This window comes from Phalaenopsis equestris, unplaced genomic scaffold (genome assembly GCF_001263595.1).
Source record: "Phalaenopsis equestris unplaced genomic scaffold, ASM126359v1 Scaffold000002, whole genome shotgun sequence".
Classification (NCBI taxonomy): domain Eukaryota; kingdom Viridiplantae; phylum Streptophyta; class Magnoliopsida; order Asparagales; family Orchidaceae; genus Phalaenopsis; species Phalaenopsis equestris.
Window position 1 is genome coordinate 15,352,596 of NW_018164444.1, and position 15,915 is coordinate 15,368,510.

The window sequence follows — 15,915 nt, forward strand, 5'->3', positions numbered from 1 at the left end:
AAGCCCTGCATTCAGTTTCAAGCACCTTGCCCTTTCAGTTAAGGATTTGTTCATCCTTTATGTCACACCATTCTGTTGTGGTGTCTTGCGCACTGAAAAATGCCTCTGAATCCCATGCTCCTCACAGAACTTCTGATTGTGTCATTATCGGATCTCAAATACTTGATCTTTCTACCAGTTTGGTTCTTCACCTCAGCTTTCCACAGCTTGAATTTTCAGAAGAATTCAGATTTCTGCTTCAAGAAATACACCCAAACTATCATGGAGAAAGCATCAATAAATGTAACAAAATACTGAGATCCTTCCTATGACAACTCCCTAGTAGGGCCCCATACATCAGAATGCACATAATCAAGAATCCCTTCAGTTTTATGTTTTTCATTCATAAAACTGACTCTAATCTGTTTTCCAAGAACATAGAACTTACAAAGATCGAGCTTGCAATTTTTAACACCATGCAACATGTTTCTTCTATGCAATTCTGTTATCTCACGTTCACGGAGATGACCCAGACGCATATGTCATAGCTTTGTAATATCATAATCTGACTCCACAGAATGAACTTCACCTACAATTGTACTCCCAACAGTTTGTAGATATATCTTGCAGTTAACTTTCCTTTCATCACCGTCAGCGCACCCTTAACAATTCTGATGGTTTCCCTATCCTTATCAGCCTTAGGAATAAAACTATTTCTGTGAAGAGTGCCCAAGGAAATTAAGTTCTTCTTCAGATCTCGAATGTGTCTGACATCATATAACATTCTAATTGTGTCATCATACATCTTAATTCTAACCTCTCCAATATCAACAATATTGCAACATCTATCATCAACTAGCTAAATTGAGCCAGAATTAGTTAAAATGTAAGAAGTAAATCACTCTCTGTTAGGTGTTATGTGATAAGAACACCCTGAATCAAGAATCCATGCATCCGTGAACTGAGTTGATGAAACTGAAAGCATATCACCATCACTGCAATCTGAATTGTCACTCTACACCATATTTACAGACTTCGATGATGTACTTTTCTCCTCAGTCTACTTCTTAAGCTTTGGACAATCGCTCTTCATATGACCTGACTCCTTGCACGTGTAGTAATGAATTGTTTTTTTGCCTCTAGACATTGATCTGGAATTTCGCCTTCCAGAACCCTATTTCTCTTTCTTTCTTCCACGATCCTGCTTACCCTTAACATATAAATTGTCGTCATGAGAGTTTTCTCCTGCATTCTGCTTCCACTGGTTGTGAGCCAACAATACTGCAGTAATCTCATCAACCTTGATAGTCTCTTTCTCATATGTCAGAGTAGTCACCAGGTGTACATAGGAAGAAGGCAATGAACACAACAAAATCATCGCTCGATCTTCACCCTCGATATTCACATCAAGCCGTGATAAATCCGTGATTATTTGATTGAAGTCATTCACGTGCTGCGCTAGATCAAAACCTTCTTGCATCTTCAGCCCATACAACTTTTGCTTCAGATATAACTTGTTCGTTAGAGATTTGGCCATAAACTGGTTTTCTAATTTCTTTCATATCTCCCTGGAGATTTTAAATTCATCACGTGATACATAACTTTATTTGTCAGGCATAGGCGTATAGTTGTTGCCGCTCACTGTTGCAATTCTTCTCAATCTTCATCCTCTATGACATCTGGTTTTGTTGCCCGTAAAGCCTTCAAGATTCCTTGTTGAGCCAACAGACCTTTTACTCTTGTTTGTCACAATCCAAAATTACCAGTTCCATCGAAATTCATCACCTCAAATTTCGCACCAAAAAATATCATCTGAAAATTACTCCTGCCGCGAACCTTTTTTTGAAAAATTCTTTCAAGATCTTTCGCATATTCCTTGACTTTTCTGTGTTGCACTACGAATATTCTTTTCCTCGAACACCTCCAGCAAAGAAAATTAATCTTCCGCCAAATACTTCCATTTCCTGCGCAAAATTCACGGCCAGCAGAAAAACAAATTCCGCGACGGATCTCCCTCTTCCTGTAAAGGAAATTCTGAAATAGCCTTCCTTTCAAAAATCACCTTCAAAGGTAATCAGAATTCCTCCGATTTTTCCTTCATGCAACCGCCTCTTCCCTCAGCCTTCCAAGGAAATCGCTACTTCCAATTATCTTCTCAGCAGAGCAAAATTGGAAATTTTTCCCTGAAATCGGAATGCATCAGTGGCCAACAAAAAGAAGTCTGAGGGAATATAGATTCCTTCCTTCCAATTTCTCTCATTCTTTGCGCGAACTATTGTATCACGATCCTCCGCTCAAACAAAGTGCCGCAATTCCTCTCGCCTGTCGCATGCGGAAGATGCTCCGAACGCGAAACCCTCCGGCCTGTCGCGAACCTTCGCCTAGTAGCATGTCGCCTGATCGCGGCGTCTGTTCCTTAGAAGAAGCCTGCGTCGCTGCGATTCCTGCTCTTCCTGCGTCTGAACCCTAGCCGAACACTTTATATATCAGTGTTCAAGCTGCAAGATATTTATCGGCAGCGACAGCTCAACGACAGTGGCCATGCAGGGGTGGTATGGCGGCATCGGCGGATCAAAGACAATGATTGGGCATCGACTACAATGGCTTAATGTTCGTGGCGGCTTGACAGTGGTGGCCGGGCAGCAGTGGTTTGGCGATGGTAGCGGCTCGACAGCAGTGGCCAGGAAGTTTTGTTCTGACGGTGACGACAACTCAGCGGCAGTCCTCTGGGCAGTGGTGATGGTGGTCCGACGGTGGTAGTGGTTAGTTAGAAACGATCAGACAATGATGGAGCTCAGGAACTCTCAAGAGCTCGAAGATCCTTCACCTTTCTCTTTGAAGTATGGGTTCCAAGTCTCCTTTCTTGAAGGGAATTGGAGTTCATTTATAAATTTTGTGTGTGAAATCCTCTATAAATACTGCATAAATCCAGTCCACTTCATCGGACTCCAAGAATAATCCCTTTGATTGGATAATATTTTATGAGTATTTGGATGTCTTAATGATATCAAAATCAATTGATCTTTGGCTCGTTGGGCTCACTTCGACTAGACGCTCGATTTCACTATAAACCTGCAAATTTTGAATCCATTTATCCATTCAATTGTCCGTCCATATCCTATAATTGTATTTCAACGGCTTAATTTGGGCTTGATCGGACTCAAACAGAATCAATTTAGCTTCATTACGATCGCCAGGTCAAAACAGTCAGTTTGATAGTACTATCAAAGTATCAATCAGTAGTTCCATGATTATCATCAGCACCAAATATGTGATATAGTGGAGGATAAAGATAAATCAAGTGCTAATTCACATACAATAATTTGCTCTGACTATATAGACAAATATTATACTTTCTTGTGCAGTGTCGCACAATTTTATAGATTGATATGACCTAAGATATATATACTTCAACATAGCTCAGATTGAGATTGCATGCCATATTAAATTGGATGAGGTAGAAGTCAAAGTTGAAGATCCTAAAAAACATGCAATCCAACTATCCAAGAGTAAAAATTTCTAGTGAGATAAAATATTATTTAGTCTTAATTGGTTATTTTCTGACGCATTAATTTAGGGTATGTTTGGGGCTGCTTGTGCTCATCCGGATAAATAACTTATCCTGAAACGCGGCTCGCAGGTGGCATGCAGGGTTCAACCCGCGGCCTCATTTTAGTGTAAAAACTCCACCGTATTTTCGTTTAGATAAGCTGCAGAAACTTATTTTCCAAACGTTGAGACGGCGTTTTCAAAATGTCTTTCCGCACTTATAAGCCGCCCAAAATGGGCCCTTAATCACTCGCAATGAGACAAAAAAACATTCATCATCATGATCAATTAGCTATCGTTGTTCTGCTGCCTGTTAATGATTATCATTAGCTAAGGTTTTATAAACTGTTCTAATTTCATTGCAAGGTATTCTTCCTAAATCTTACAATGGAGCTAATTTCCTTAAATCTTACAATATATAATAAATAACTTTATCCAAAAATCAATTAATTCAATTTATTCCCTCTCATGCGAAATAACTTTTAAATTTTAATTAGCACATAATTTTGCAAAATTCAAATTTAGAGGATTACTAAATCCAATCAGGGTTAAATCCTTCTCAAGTCAAACAACCCAATTGCTTGGATAAAGTTGACAGCCCCCACCCCTAGTTCTAGTTTCTCTTCCATGGCTTCCTCCAGTTCATCTTTCTTTCTGTCCCCTTCGAGGGTCCGATCGCAAAACCCTAAACCCCTTAAAGAGCACCATCTTCTCCTCTCTTTCCTTCCAATACCAAACCCTTCTCGATTCCCATTGTCTCGTCGAGCTTCCAGAGGATACCCTAACTACTCCAAGGTACCTCCTTTTCCCTCGCTCTCCACTGTTTTCATGAAATTCTCCAGCTATAAGTTCATGGAATTGAAAAAAATTCGATTGCTGTCCAGGAAGCAGTGGCAGTTGTGCCGGACCCTCGCGCTTGGGTAGGCGATTTCGGCGCTGCGGACCTCGGTGGTGAGCTTGACGAAGACGATGATGAAGAGGAGGAAGAGGATGACAGGAGCTTGGACCTTTTCGCCCGATTGTTGCAGAACATGTTCCGGAAAATCTCCCGGCGAGCTCGAAGGACTGTTCGATCAGTCTTACCCCCTTCAATTTCCACCAAATTGGTTCGACTCGCTTGGACACCCCTTGTTTTCTTCATTATTTTTGCAAAGATGTGTCTTTTTTTTAATTATTATTATTTCAAGGAGAGTTATTTATGGTTTCCCTGATTTGGTCGGTTGTGATTCGGAATAGGTGCGATTTACAGTGAATGGGGTGTTGATGTTAGCGTTCTTATGGCTTCTAAAGGCGTTTCTAGAGGTAATTCTGCATATTTTTATCGTGGAACTCTTCGTAGCGCTGTTGGAGAACTTACTTTTTAGCTTAATTGTTTAGAATATATCTATAAATTGTCTTCTTTTGAAAGATCTAGCTGAACAGTTTGCCGACCAAAACTTTTCATGACTACAAGCCAATGCGCTGATGCTTGGTTTTTTTAATATTTTAGCTGGTTAAATAAGTTCAAAGCTAATGCTTGCTTCAATGAAACACCTATTGCAGTTGGATTATGCACGGGCTATTTTACATCATTTAGATAGTTTTATTTATTTCAAAAAATTACATTTCTTTCTTTAAGCTGAATCAGCGTTTGATGATTCTAGTTCGTGTTGACGCCTTATGCTGCCAGAAAGGCCTTTTAGAAAAGCCTTTTTTTTTTGTTAAGAAGGAGAAGACATTAGAACACAGAAATGGAACCCGTACATGTCAAAATACATGAGGGGGTTGCTGATACATATGAAGCATGAAATACTAGTTCTCTTTATTTGGATATGACGACTAAAGGGGATTTGGCTCTTCTTTCATGCTGTTTTTGATATTGAGAAGCTGAGAATTAGACATCTGAGTTTTTTGTCATTTTATTTTCTCCAATGAATTCAAAAGTTTTGAATGAAATTTATATTGACAGTTTTATTCCTTCCCTTTTTGATGAGATTTGGGTGTTTTTGAGAGTTCGGAAGATTTTTCTCTTGAGCCTGTTTGCATTATAGATTTATGCTGATCTTGTCAACTCTTATAAACCATAAACTACAACCACACCAAACCACATAGATCTCGTTCTCTCTTTATTTTTTTAAATTCATTCCAATATGATAGGCTTTGAACCCATGACCTTATAGTTGGAGATAAAGCACATAATTATCAGGCTGCGCAATCATATTACATTTATTTTTTTGTTGCTAGTGAGTTTTTTTTTATGTCATTGATTGCAATTTTCCCTAAACACTTCACCGAGCATATAAATGAAATTTCAAGCTTGTTCCGTGTAAAATTCTCTAATTATTGAATTAGCACTAACTTCACTATATATATATTTTTTAAATCACGCATACACATGTATGTGGTAAGTCATGAAATCAAGATCTTATGGTTGTAGACAAAACACCCAACTACGAAACCAGATGAGCTGCACAGTAACCACACTACATTCAAAATGCTATTTGGTCTAATTATAGAAATTCCCATTAATGCTTCAGGTGGTCTGCATGATTGGAAGCATGGTGTTTGTGAGTATTCTGCTTGTTCGTGGAATATGGTCTGGAGTATCTTACATTAAGGAAAACCAATTCAACTATATGTACAGAATCAACAAATTTAACAGCAGTAACGATGCATGGAATGGAGTTCAGCCTGTAGGTTAATGAATTTTCAATCGTTTTGTATGGATTAAAGGTTTACATAGCGAAATAAGCGGAAAAAGGGCAGAAAACGCTGCTGAAGTTTGCAAATTCTATGCTGTCTGCATCAGGAACACAACTTTGTGCTTTTTTTTTTATGAAATCCATATTGGAATTCCGCAATTTGTTGAGATCTATTTTTATAGATTGGTGATTTGGTCTGCTTTGGACATTTTTGGAATACAGAGAATTCTCAAACTTTTACAGACTTCACATAGTGCCCAATTTGCTTCGTGCACTAATAAATTGAATGGTAAGAACTGTGATCACTGTTTGCTTTCAGAATCTGAAGGAACTAGTTGGTGAGTGCAAGAAGTTTGTTATTTAATTTGTATAATTACATATCGGTTTTTGCTGATATTGTAACACTACAGGTTTTACATTAAAAGAAGGGAAATATACATACATATGTACAATTCTTATGTAAGTCTCCTTTGATTTGGGATTTGATTCCCCCTGAGTGTGGGGTGTGGTACTCAAATTATAGGTGCATGAGGGATGGCCTGAGCTCGTATCATAGCCTCTGGCCATTCCTTTTCGAATATATATATATAATATGCCGAAATTTTGATATTTACTCTTATTACACATTGTTGTCATAAACCAATGCATGCAAAGGTAAATTTTATTTTAAAAAGATAGAGATGTTTGTATTTTGATGTGATAATAGTGGTATTTCTTATATCATGTTATCAATTTGAGTGGTATGGATGTAAATATAAAAGTTTTGGTGTTCGATAAATACATGTGTAAATTACCCCCAAAAAAAATTACAGTAATGCATGATCACTGGATATTCTTTGCCCGATCAGTTGCTTCATAGGGAATGGGCCTGTTACAGCACACACGTACACACCCACGCGCAGACTCGCACCTACGCAACCATGCACACACCCACCCCCACTCATGCACGCGCACCTAACTCTTTACATTCATGGTCAACACATGTTTTGCATTAATTCAATTAGTTTGAATCATCGGCCAAGCAAATCGAATCCGAGTAAATTAATTTTCTTAAAATTATCGATTTGAAAACAAATCAAGTTCACTCTTGAGAATGATTATGAATCAATCCATTTGGATGTTAATTTTGATAAGAGACAAACAATGTCTTATTAGATAGCTTGGTTCTTTTAATAATAATAATTAAAAAGTATAGAAGTTAAAATTTGTAATATGGTTATGAACATTTCTATGAAAAAGTTAAATTTGATTAAATGACTGATCTGCTGCTGTGTGTGAGGAACAAATCTGGACCAGCCATATGAACCCCAAACAAGGGCCCATGTTTTGAAAACGGACTCTAATCAATCAGAAGGGATAAGTAGATGTGAGATAATTTAAGAAGATTGAGTATAACCAAATCTCTGTTGGCATAAAAACTGATTAAAATCAGACAGAAAAACATCTATCCATCGGTTGACTGTTACAGGAAGCATAAAAAATTCGAGATAAGCACACAAGAATTACTTGGTTTCACGATCTTTTTCTCTTAACACTTCTCTTGGGAATAAGGTCTGTATTCTCCTCTGGTGCGGGACAAAGCTTTGAGGCAATTGCAGAGCTCCACAATGCCCTCTCCACATCTGAAGGGGTGAAAGCCTCTTTCTCCGTACTTAACTCCTGTAAAACAATATCAAATGCCTTAACTTTCTTTATTATGCCTCAGTTGATAAGAAGTAAAAACTCATAGAGTTGATGGATTTCATGTTTAATGATTCACATTGGTATTGTGACTATGTTTTTTTTTTTTTTTTTGTATTAATAAATCTGAAAGGATGTAGAAAGAGTCGAAGATTAAGAAGTATCAAATAATTTGTATCTCTCTCTCTCTCTTCTAAATAGGATCGAAGTAACTGAATTTTATTTAAAATTCATAATGACTAAATTTGATTCAAGATATCCTAACCCAAATATTTTGCTCTCTATTTGAGCCCATCCTTCCTTTTCTCCAACTACCAATCTTTTGTAGACTCTCATGCTGACTGTTTTGTAACTGCAGAGATTTGGTTCCTTTGAGTTTGGCGATGAAATATTAGCATCATCACATTTAAACCTCATGAATCTAGAATGGTTGCATGTTACCCTCCATTCGTGCTCCTCATCATTTAAACTGTATTTCATATATGTGGGGACTGGAAGGCACTACACAATACTCGTGAAGCCACAATCTTTCCAAGAGTGCTTAGAAAGAAGTACCAGACTCATAATGGAAAGGTAGTTTTTTGTTCGTGCAAGCAAGGCTTAAGCCTCGAGGCATTTAAGTATCAGCTACTTTATTTCAGTAATTGTACTAAAGCAATAATATCAGAGCTTTGGCTTCCTAATCCTAATTCTTGCTCAGAATTTGTGAACATATTTCTCTCTCTCCCTCTTCTTCCGAAATCCCTTATTCGACTGCCCCCCATAACTTTTTTGGTTAATTTCCCGTTTGTCTATAGCAATACATCTCTAGTTGCGGTGATCTTCTTTCATTATATTATTTGATTCAATTTGTTTATCCGGAATCATTAACTTCTTCTTCTCTTCCCTTTTGCAACCTTATTTACCACATCAAGATTCATTAAGGAGGACATCACGGCTGTGAGGGTCAGAAACATCGATTTGATTCTAACTGGTTGTCAATCCTAGAAGGAATTCGACCAAGAATTGTTATGATGTGGGGCATAAGGCGTGGCACAGCAAGGTCGGAGCATATGCACCGACCAGAGCTGGCCATTTGGCGCCTATACGCCCACATTGGGCTCAAGTGTAGGAGCCGTGGGCGCTAAGCACAAAATGTGTTGGGCGCGATTTTCTACTTCTCGAGAGTTTGGCACCTAAGCGCCAAGAGCAGTTGATTTCTGTTTTTAATCCCGATTTCGAGCATTTTCCACGAGGCTTGGTGATTCTTCCTTTGAAATTTTTCGACGAGTATCACGTTGAATGTGAGAAATATTAAAAAGGTGAATTTAGGTGATTCAACGTGATTTTTGCATTTAGTCGGAGAGAAAAGATTGTGGTGTTTTTCTTGTAAGTTTCTTTGTGTATAAACTTCTGTGAGTGTGGCTCATTGGTTATTTCCCATTCTCGAGTATTCCCATGAAAATTCTCGTGTGATTTTCTCGTTATTTTAATTGTGCTTTCTACTTAGACTTTTTTCGGTTTTATTGAATTGGCACGATCTTGTTATTCCGCGGTGTGATTTAGTTTCTAATTGATCATAAGCCCCAGTAAAGTTGAAAATTATTCTTGAATTTCCCTATCAAACTGGTATCAGAGGGGGGTTTGATTCGAGTGGGAGCAATGGCCGAAGAAGCAAAGTTCAAAGTGGAGAAGTTTAATAGGACGAACTTCAATTTCTAGAAGATGCAGGTGGAGGATTTGTTGTATCATAAAAAATTAAATGTCACTGTTTGTCACTGCAAAGAATCACAAGGAAGTTTGAGTCTATGCTTATAGAAGAATGGGAAGTATTGGATCAAACAACAATAGATTTGATCAGGTTATCACTTTCCTTATATGTTGCATTCAACATTGTGAATGAGAAAACTACGGTGGATCTCATGATTGCACTAGCCAAGATGAACGAAAACCTTTTGCTTTCAATAAGGTTTTTTTTATGAAGAAATTATTCAACATGTTAATGTTGGAAGACAGTTCAGTGGCAGAGCATCTCAATAACTACAACACTATGACGAGTCAGTTGTATTCTGTGGGGATCAAGTTTGATAATGAGGTCAGAGCACAAGTGATACTATCTTCATTGTCAAAAAGCTGAGTTGGTTTGGTAACAACGGTGAGTAATTCTTCTGAGACTTTAAAGTTGAACTTTGATAATATCATGGGTTTGATAGTTAATGAAGAAATTTGCAGAAAAGCTGCGAATGGTGAATCTTCAAGTCCTGTGTTGAATGTTGATAACAGAGTAAAGAATCTGGGCAGGAATACAGACAGAGGCAGAACCAAACCCAAGTCAAGCAGAGGTGAATGTTGGAACTGCGATAAGAAAGGGCATTTCAAGAATGACCGCAAAAATCTAATGAAAGCTGGTAGTGAAGGACAGGAAAGTAGTTTCTCTACTAATGTATCCACTAGTGAAATCGAAAGTGACTTTCTGGTGTTATCTCTAGTCAACATTGAATCCTGGAGGGTGGATTCAAGTGTCTCTTTTCATGCTAGCCCCAATAAAGAGTTATTTAATAACCACACTCAGAATGATTTAGAGAAGATTTATTTGGGAGATAACAAGACATGCGGTATAGTAGAAAAAACTTGCGCTGATATCAAATTGTCAAATGGAACAATCTGGAAGATAACTAAAGTTAGAGATGTTCCAAGTTTGAAAAAATTTTTATCTATATAAGTCAGCTGACAAAGTTGAGACTTGTAACTACTTTCACAGATAATTCATGGAAGGTGACTAAGGGGTATTAGTGATGGCTTGGGGCAACATTGTAGGAATCATTTATTTGATCAATGAAATGATGGGAACCAAAGTGAATGCAGGTCTGTGACACCGTAGGCTTAGTCATACGAGCAAGAAATGTAAGGAGCCCTTACTTTCAAAGCATAAGCTTGGGGTTTGAAATCAGTTAATCTAGATTTCTGTAAATATTGTATATATGACAAGCAGAAGAATATTTCTTTCTTAAAGAGTGGGTCAATGGTGAAATCAAAGAAATCAGAATTAGTGCATATTGGCATATGAGGTCCTATTCCCGTTTAATCCATTAGAGGTTCTCGCTATTTTGTCACATTTATTGATGATCACACGAGAAAAAAATGAGTTTATTTCTTAAAGCAAAAAAAAATCTGATGTATTTGAAATCTTTAAGAAGTAGAAGACTATGGTAGAAAATGAGATAGACATAAAACTGAAATGAGTCAAATTAGATAATGAGGGCAAGTACCGTGATCATAAGTTTAGGAATTTTTGTGATACAGAAGGGGTCAGACATGAGTTTACTGTCCCAAGAACACCGCAGTAGAATGATGGAGTGGCTGAACGCATGAACAGAACAATCACGGAGCACGCCAAGAGCATGAGATTGCATGTCGACTTGTCAAAACAGTTATGGGATGAAGCAGTAAACACAACAGTTTATCTGATTAACCATAGTCCATCAGTACCTTTAGAGGAAGACATACTTGAAAAAGTCTGGAGTGACAAAAAAGTATGAATATCTCATTTAAGAGCATTTGGATGTTCTGCATATGTACATGTTGATGCAGGATCCAAGAACAAACTTGACTCAAAATCTGTCAAGTGCATCTTCATTATATATGGCTCAGATGAATTTGAGTACAAGTTCTAGGTTTATCAGAATCAGAAGTTCTAGGATTATCAGAATCAGAAATTCATCAGGAGCAGACGTCATTTTCAATAAAATGGAGGTGTATAATGATGAGTCAAAACTCAAGACAGTTCGTCAGCTACTTTTGAAGAATTCAAATATGTTGAGATAGATGATAATGGTGATCATGAATGTGGAGAAAAAAGAAGTGCTCAACCAGAGGAGCACTAAAAGTTTCTTAGTCACCTGCTACAGATGTCAGAAGATCCAGCAAAGTAATACGACCCGCACAAAGATATTCTCCTTCCTTACAATACTTATTACTAATTGAAAGTGGTGAATCAGAGTGCTTTGAAGAGGCCACTCAAGTCGAAGATTCAAAGAAGTGAGAGTTCGTCATGCAAGAAGAAACACAATCTTTAGAGTCAAATTAGATTTGGAATTTGATGATATTACCAAATGGCAAAAGAGCACTACGTAACAAGTGGGTCTACAGGCTAATAAAAAAGTCAGATGGTAGCAAACGCTACAAGGCAAAACTTAATTTAAAGGGTTTCCAACAGAGGGAATGTGAATATAGAGAGATTTTCTCCCCAGTGGTGAAGATGACGACTATCATGATTGTGTCGAGTCTAGTAACAAAAGAAGATCTACATCTGAAACAGATGGATGTAAAAACAGTTTTCTTACATAGAGATATGAAAGAGGAGCTATGAATGATGCAACCACAAGATTATAAGGTTCCAGGCAAAAGAGATTTGGTCTGCAGATTGGAGATGGGTCTCTATGGCTTGAAGTAGACCCCAAGACAGAGGTACAGAATGTTTGACAAGTTCTTGTCAGACAATAGGTACATTAAGTGTCAGGCACACCATTATTGTTTTATCAAACACTTAGGCGAATGTTATATTTTGCTTCTTTTGTATGTGGACTACATGCTGATTGCAGAGACAAATATGAAGAAAATCAGAAACTTGAAAAAACAATTATTAAGGGAGTTTGAGATGAGAGATATAGGTCAAAACAGAAAGACCATTGGAATGAGCAGGAATGGAAGTGCAGGGACATTAAAAATGTCTCAGGCAGAGTATGTTGAGAAGATCCTAAAGAGGTTCAACATGAGTGAGGTGAAACCAGTTAGCACTCTCTTAGGTAGTCACTTCAAACTATCTAATGAGCCATCATCAAACTCTGAAGCAAAGCAAGCACAGATGGAGAGAACTTGGTATGATTCAGCGGTTGGAAGTTTGATGTATGCGATGATTTGTACCAAGCCAAATATTGCATATACAGTGGGAGTGGTCAGCAGTTTCATAAGCAATCCAGGAAGACATCATTGGGAGGTGGTAAAATAGATTCTCGGATATTTGAGGGGAACAATCAACCAAGTACTTTGCTATAAAAGTGTGGGGATCAGTCTACAGGAATTTGTAGATTCAAATCTGGTAGGAGATGTGAATAGTAGGAGAAGTACAACAGAGTATATCTTCACATTATAGAGCATAGCGGTGAGTTGAGTTTTTGCAACCACTTTCACTACAAAGACCAAACATATTGCTATCACTGAGGCTAACAAGGAACAGAGGATTAGAAAACTCTATAATGACAGTATGAATGTAATTCATCTTGCTAAAAAGTTATTTTTTATGCCAAGATGACACATTCAGCTGAGGTAACATTTTTCGCTCTCTTTTTGAAAATGGGCAGTTGTTTCTGGAAAAGATACACACAGCTCAAAATCCTGTGGATAAGTTGACGAATGTCGTGACTATTGAGAAACTGAAGCTATGTTTGGCTTGAATTATGTTTCATGGAGGTTGAGACCGGGTGTGAGCCACACCACCATAACCACGGTATGTGACTATGAAGGTTATTCAGATGGAGCTACAGGTATAGAGGGTTGGTGCTCAGTGCTATCATCTCCAAGTGGAGATTGTTTTGGTGTGGAGCCAAAGCAGACAACGCTTATGAGCACATATGTGCCCTTCATATGGCGCAACACAACAAGGTCGGCACATATGGGAGCCGGCCCTCAAATGTTCATTAGTGTTACTTGAATTTACTTCAAGGAAATTCCTAGATTTGATTGTGCATGCCTCACCAAAACTGAGAGAGTAATACTATATGGGCTAAATTATATATTATATGGGTAAGCAAGAAATATTTATAGATATTATGTGATGAGTAAACCTCCTGTAGTATACAATAAGGTATAAGTTTCATTGCAAATTTTCTCGAAATGCATTGAGACAGTTCTCATATTGCATAGTTTTCAAACAAGGTGACAATTGAGACTCAACCACTAGAGCATCTTAGCACTCATGAGATGAAGTAAAAAACTAGCATCAATCAAAACTCAGTTTATACAAATAACAACACTTTCTATCATGAAATAAAGCAATCAATAATGTTCAGTAATTCCCAAGAGATCAGCAATATCAAAGGTGATTTCGTAGGAACCTGAGCATACAGAGACTTCGTAATTTTCCCGTGATAGGATGGATGAGCAATTCATAGCGTGGGCATCTCAAAGCAACACCGAGAATGTTATCCATGAATGGATGCAGTTTTACTGACATCTTTGGGTCCTTTATGAGTAGAAAATGAATTGGTGAGGACTTGTGCTCCATTTTGCGGCAATAAAATCAGTGAAGATATTCCTAGATGTTGTTGTGGTAACTATACACTTCATTAAATGTGCAAGCACTGAAAACATGTTACTCATAAATAAATTCCAATTTTACCAAAAAATGTGTAAGCACTGAAAACATGTTACTCATAAATAAATTCCAATTTTACCAAAAGCATAGAAAGTAAAAAAACCATATCAGATGTTTGCAATTTACAAAACCATATCAGATGTTTGCAATTTACCACTTTATTGCGCTTACTACACGTGGCGGATGGTGACTATATACGATGATATTGGCATCCGCCAACGCTATCCTTGTGCTCTGAATGGCTATTTTTAGTTATTTTGTTGGTCGGAGCAACCTCCTTATGGCTGTTATTGAGCCTAACTAGATCCTTGATTGAGCAGATATTGTTGATTCTATGTTTTTGGTTTTGATTCATTTGGTTTTTATCGATGAGCTATGTAATTGCACTTGTTCTTCTTAGTCATTTTGAGTAAAATGCATTTCTTTTTAACTTCGTAGAGCTATGACTCATAATTCCCAAACAAAAAAAAGGTACTGACCTTTGCCTTCTTCTGCAAGATCTCTGCAAAAGAGATGTACTTCTTCAGAGTATATTCTTTAGCATTGCCCAATGTAGCCACCATAGCCTTGGAAGAAACCAAAACTGTTATCTTTAACATGAACCAAAAAGGCATTGACCCAAATCCATATCCAAACTCACCTCATCTGACATGAACGGAGCCACTTCCGGCGCATAAGCAGCAAGAACCGCCGATGCAGTCGCCGGACCCACGCCCTTCAGTATTGTCAGCTCGGACACCGCCTTGGTCAGATCAGGAAGAGAAGCGAAAGCCCTTTTGGAAGCCGATTCCACTAGGGTTTCGGAGAGTGAAGAAACGAACTCCAATAGCCGAGGGCTTTCGAAATAGAAAAATAAATAAAAAGGTTGAGAGAATGGAAGCAGTTAGCGTTGAGAGTGGGACTGGATTTGGGTATACCTACCGCCATTTTCCTCGGGAAAGCTTCCATTGGAGCAGTCGACGGAGTTCTGGCTGGGTGACGAAGGGATGGGGTTCTCGCTGCTGAATGAGGAGAGGGAGTTCCTTGCGGTAGAAGGCGTCGAGGGGTATGAGGTCGGGTTTGTAAAGTGATTCGAGGCTGATATCGTAGCTCGACAGCGCTGATTTCCATGAGGAGAGTGTGGTGCAAGAAATATCCATGGCGGGATCGGTGTTTGGGACTTCGAGAGCTTTGAAAAGGCAAAGCTTTTATGGCCGGTGAACGCTCGGATGCTGCAGGTTCGATCCAGCGTCTGTCCCGATATGGTATATGAGCCATACCATAACAGTCTTCTTTTTTAAAAAAAATTTTGATTGCATGTTACGGTCATGATTGGACACCAAATGTGCGGTATCCGTGTGCAATAAGGGGCCGCTTTTTTAGAGCGGCGCAGCCCCTATTTTATTTTTTCGCTTTCGCTCAACGTTCGCTGCAGCTCGCCACTGAAGTAGGGCAGCGGGATCAACCCCGCGGCCCCGTGTTCGCGATTATTATTTCCGGCATTGCCCCGCTCGAAGCCGCAGCACCCTTGTTCATGAAACCGCGCTGCTCCCGTGATCGTCGTGAAGCCTCTGCAGCTCCTCCCCCCGCTACGCCGCTACTCCTCTTCCACCGTCACCAAATTGTCGACTCCTGATTGGTGCCAGTACTCTTGATCGGTATTTCTGCTCCTAATTTTTTCTTCATATTTTGTTG

The 15,915-nt window shown here is 38.5% G+C and overlaps 2 protein-coding genes across 3 annotated transcripts; one reads left to right on the forward strand and one right to left on the reverse strand.

The window, feature by feature from the left end:
* Positions 1–4,033: 4,033 nt before the first annotated feature.
* Positions 4,034–6,732, forward strand: LOC110032995. The gene is made up of 4 exons (XM_020736818.1): positions 4,034–4,323; positions 4,413–4,634; positions 4,765–4,830; positions 6,045–6,732. Exons 1-4 carry the CDS (start codon positions 4,156–4,158, stop codon positions 6,207–6,209), a joined length of 621 nt encoding a protein of 206 aa, XP_020592477.1. The 5' UTR covers positions 4,034–4,155; the 3' UTR covers positions 6,210–6,732.
* Positions 6,733–7,618: 886 nt separating this feature from the next.
* On the reverse strand, positions 7,619–15,453 carry LOC110032029. 2 transcript variants are annotated; one of them, XM_020735543.1, is made up of 5 exons: positions 15,163–15,453; positions 14,882–15,077; positions 14,721–14,807; positions 13,982–14,109; positions 7,795–7,868 (listed from the first exon to the last, which is right to left on the reverse strand). In XM_020735543.1, exons 1-5 carry the CDS (start codon positions 15,378–15,380, stop codon positions 7,862–7,864), a joined length of 636 nt encoding a protein of 211 aa, XP_020591202.1. In that variant the 5' UTR covers positions 15,381–15,453; the 3' UTR covers positions 7,795–7,861. The 2 variants fall into 2 exon arrangements, with proteins under 2 accessions (XP_020591196.1, XP_020591202.1); XM_020735537.1 differs by lacking the exon at positions 13,982–14,109 and having other exon boundaries at positions 7,619–7,868.
* Positions 15,454–15,915: the final 462 nt, after the last annotated feature.

Excerpts from the sequence above, each read along its gene's own strand:
- LOC110032995 (XM_020736818.1), top strand. The coding sequence starts at position 4,156 with ATGGCTTCCTCCAGTTCATCTTTCTTTCTGTCCCCTTCGAGGGTCCGA. Across the intron at positions 4,324-4,412 it reads GATACCCTAACTACTCCAAG|GAAGCAGTGGCAGTTGTGCC; the intron begins GTACCTCCTTTT and ends ATTGCTGTCCAG. Across the intron at positions 4,831-6,044 it reads TTCTAAAGGCGTTTCTAGAG|GTGGTCTGCATGATTGGAAG; the intron begins GTAATTCTGCAT and ends TTAATGCTTCAG.
- LOC110032029 (XM_020735537.1), bottom strand. The coding sequence starts at position 15,380 with ATGGATATTTCTTGCACCACACTCTCCTCATGGAAATCAGCGCTGTCG. Across the intron at positions 14,808-14,881 it reads CTCCGTTCATGTCAGATGAG|GCTATGGTGGCTACATTGGG; the intron begins GTGAGTTTGGAT and ends GTTTCTTCCAAG. Across the intron at positions 7,869-14,720 it reads TCTTGCAGAAGAAGGCAAAG|GAGTTAAGTACGGAGAAAGA; the intron begins GTCAGTACCTTT and ends ATTGTTTTACAG.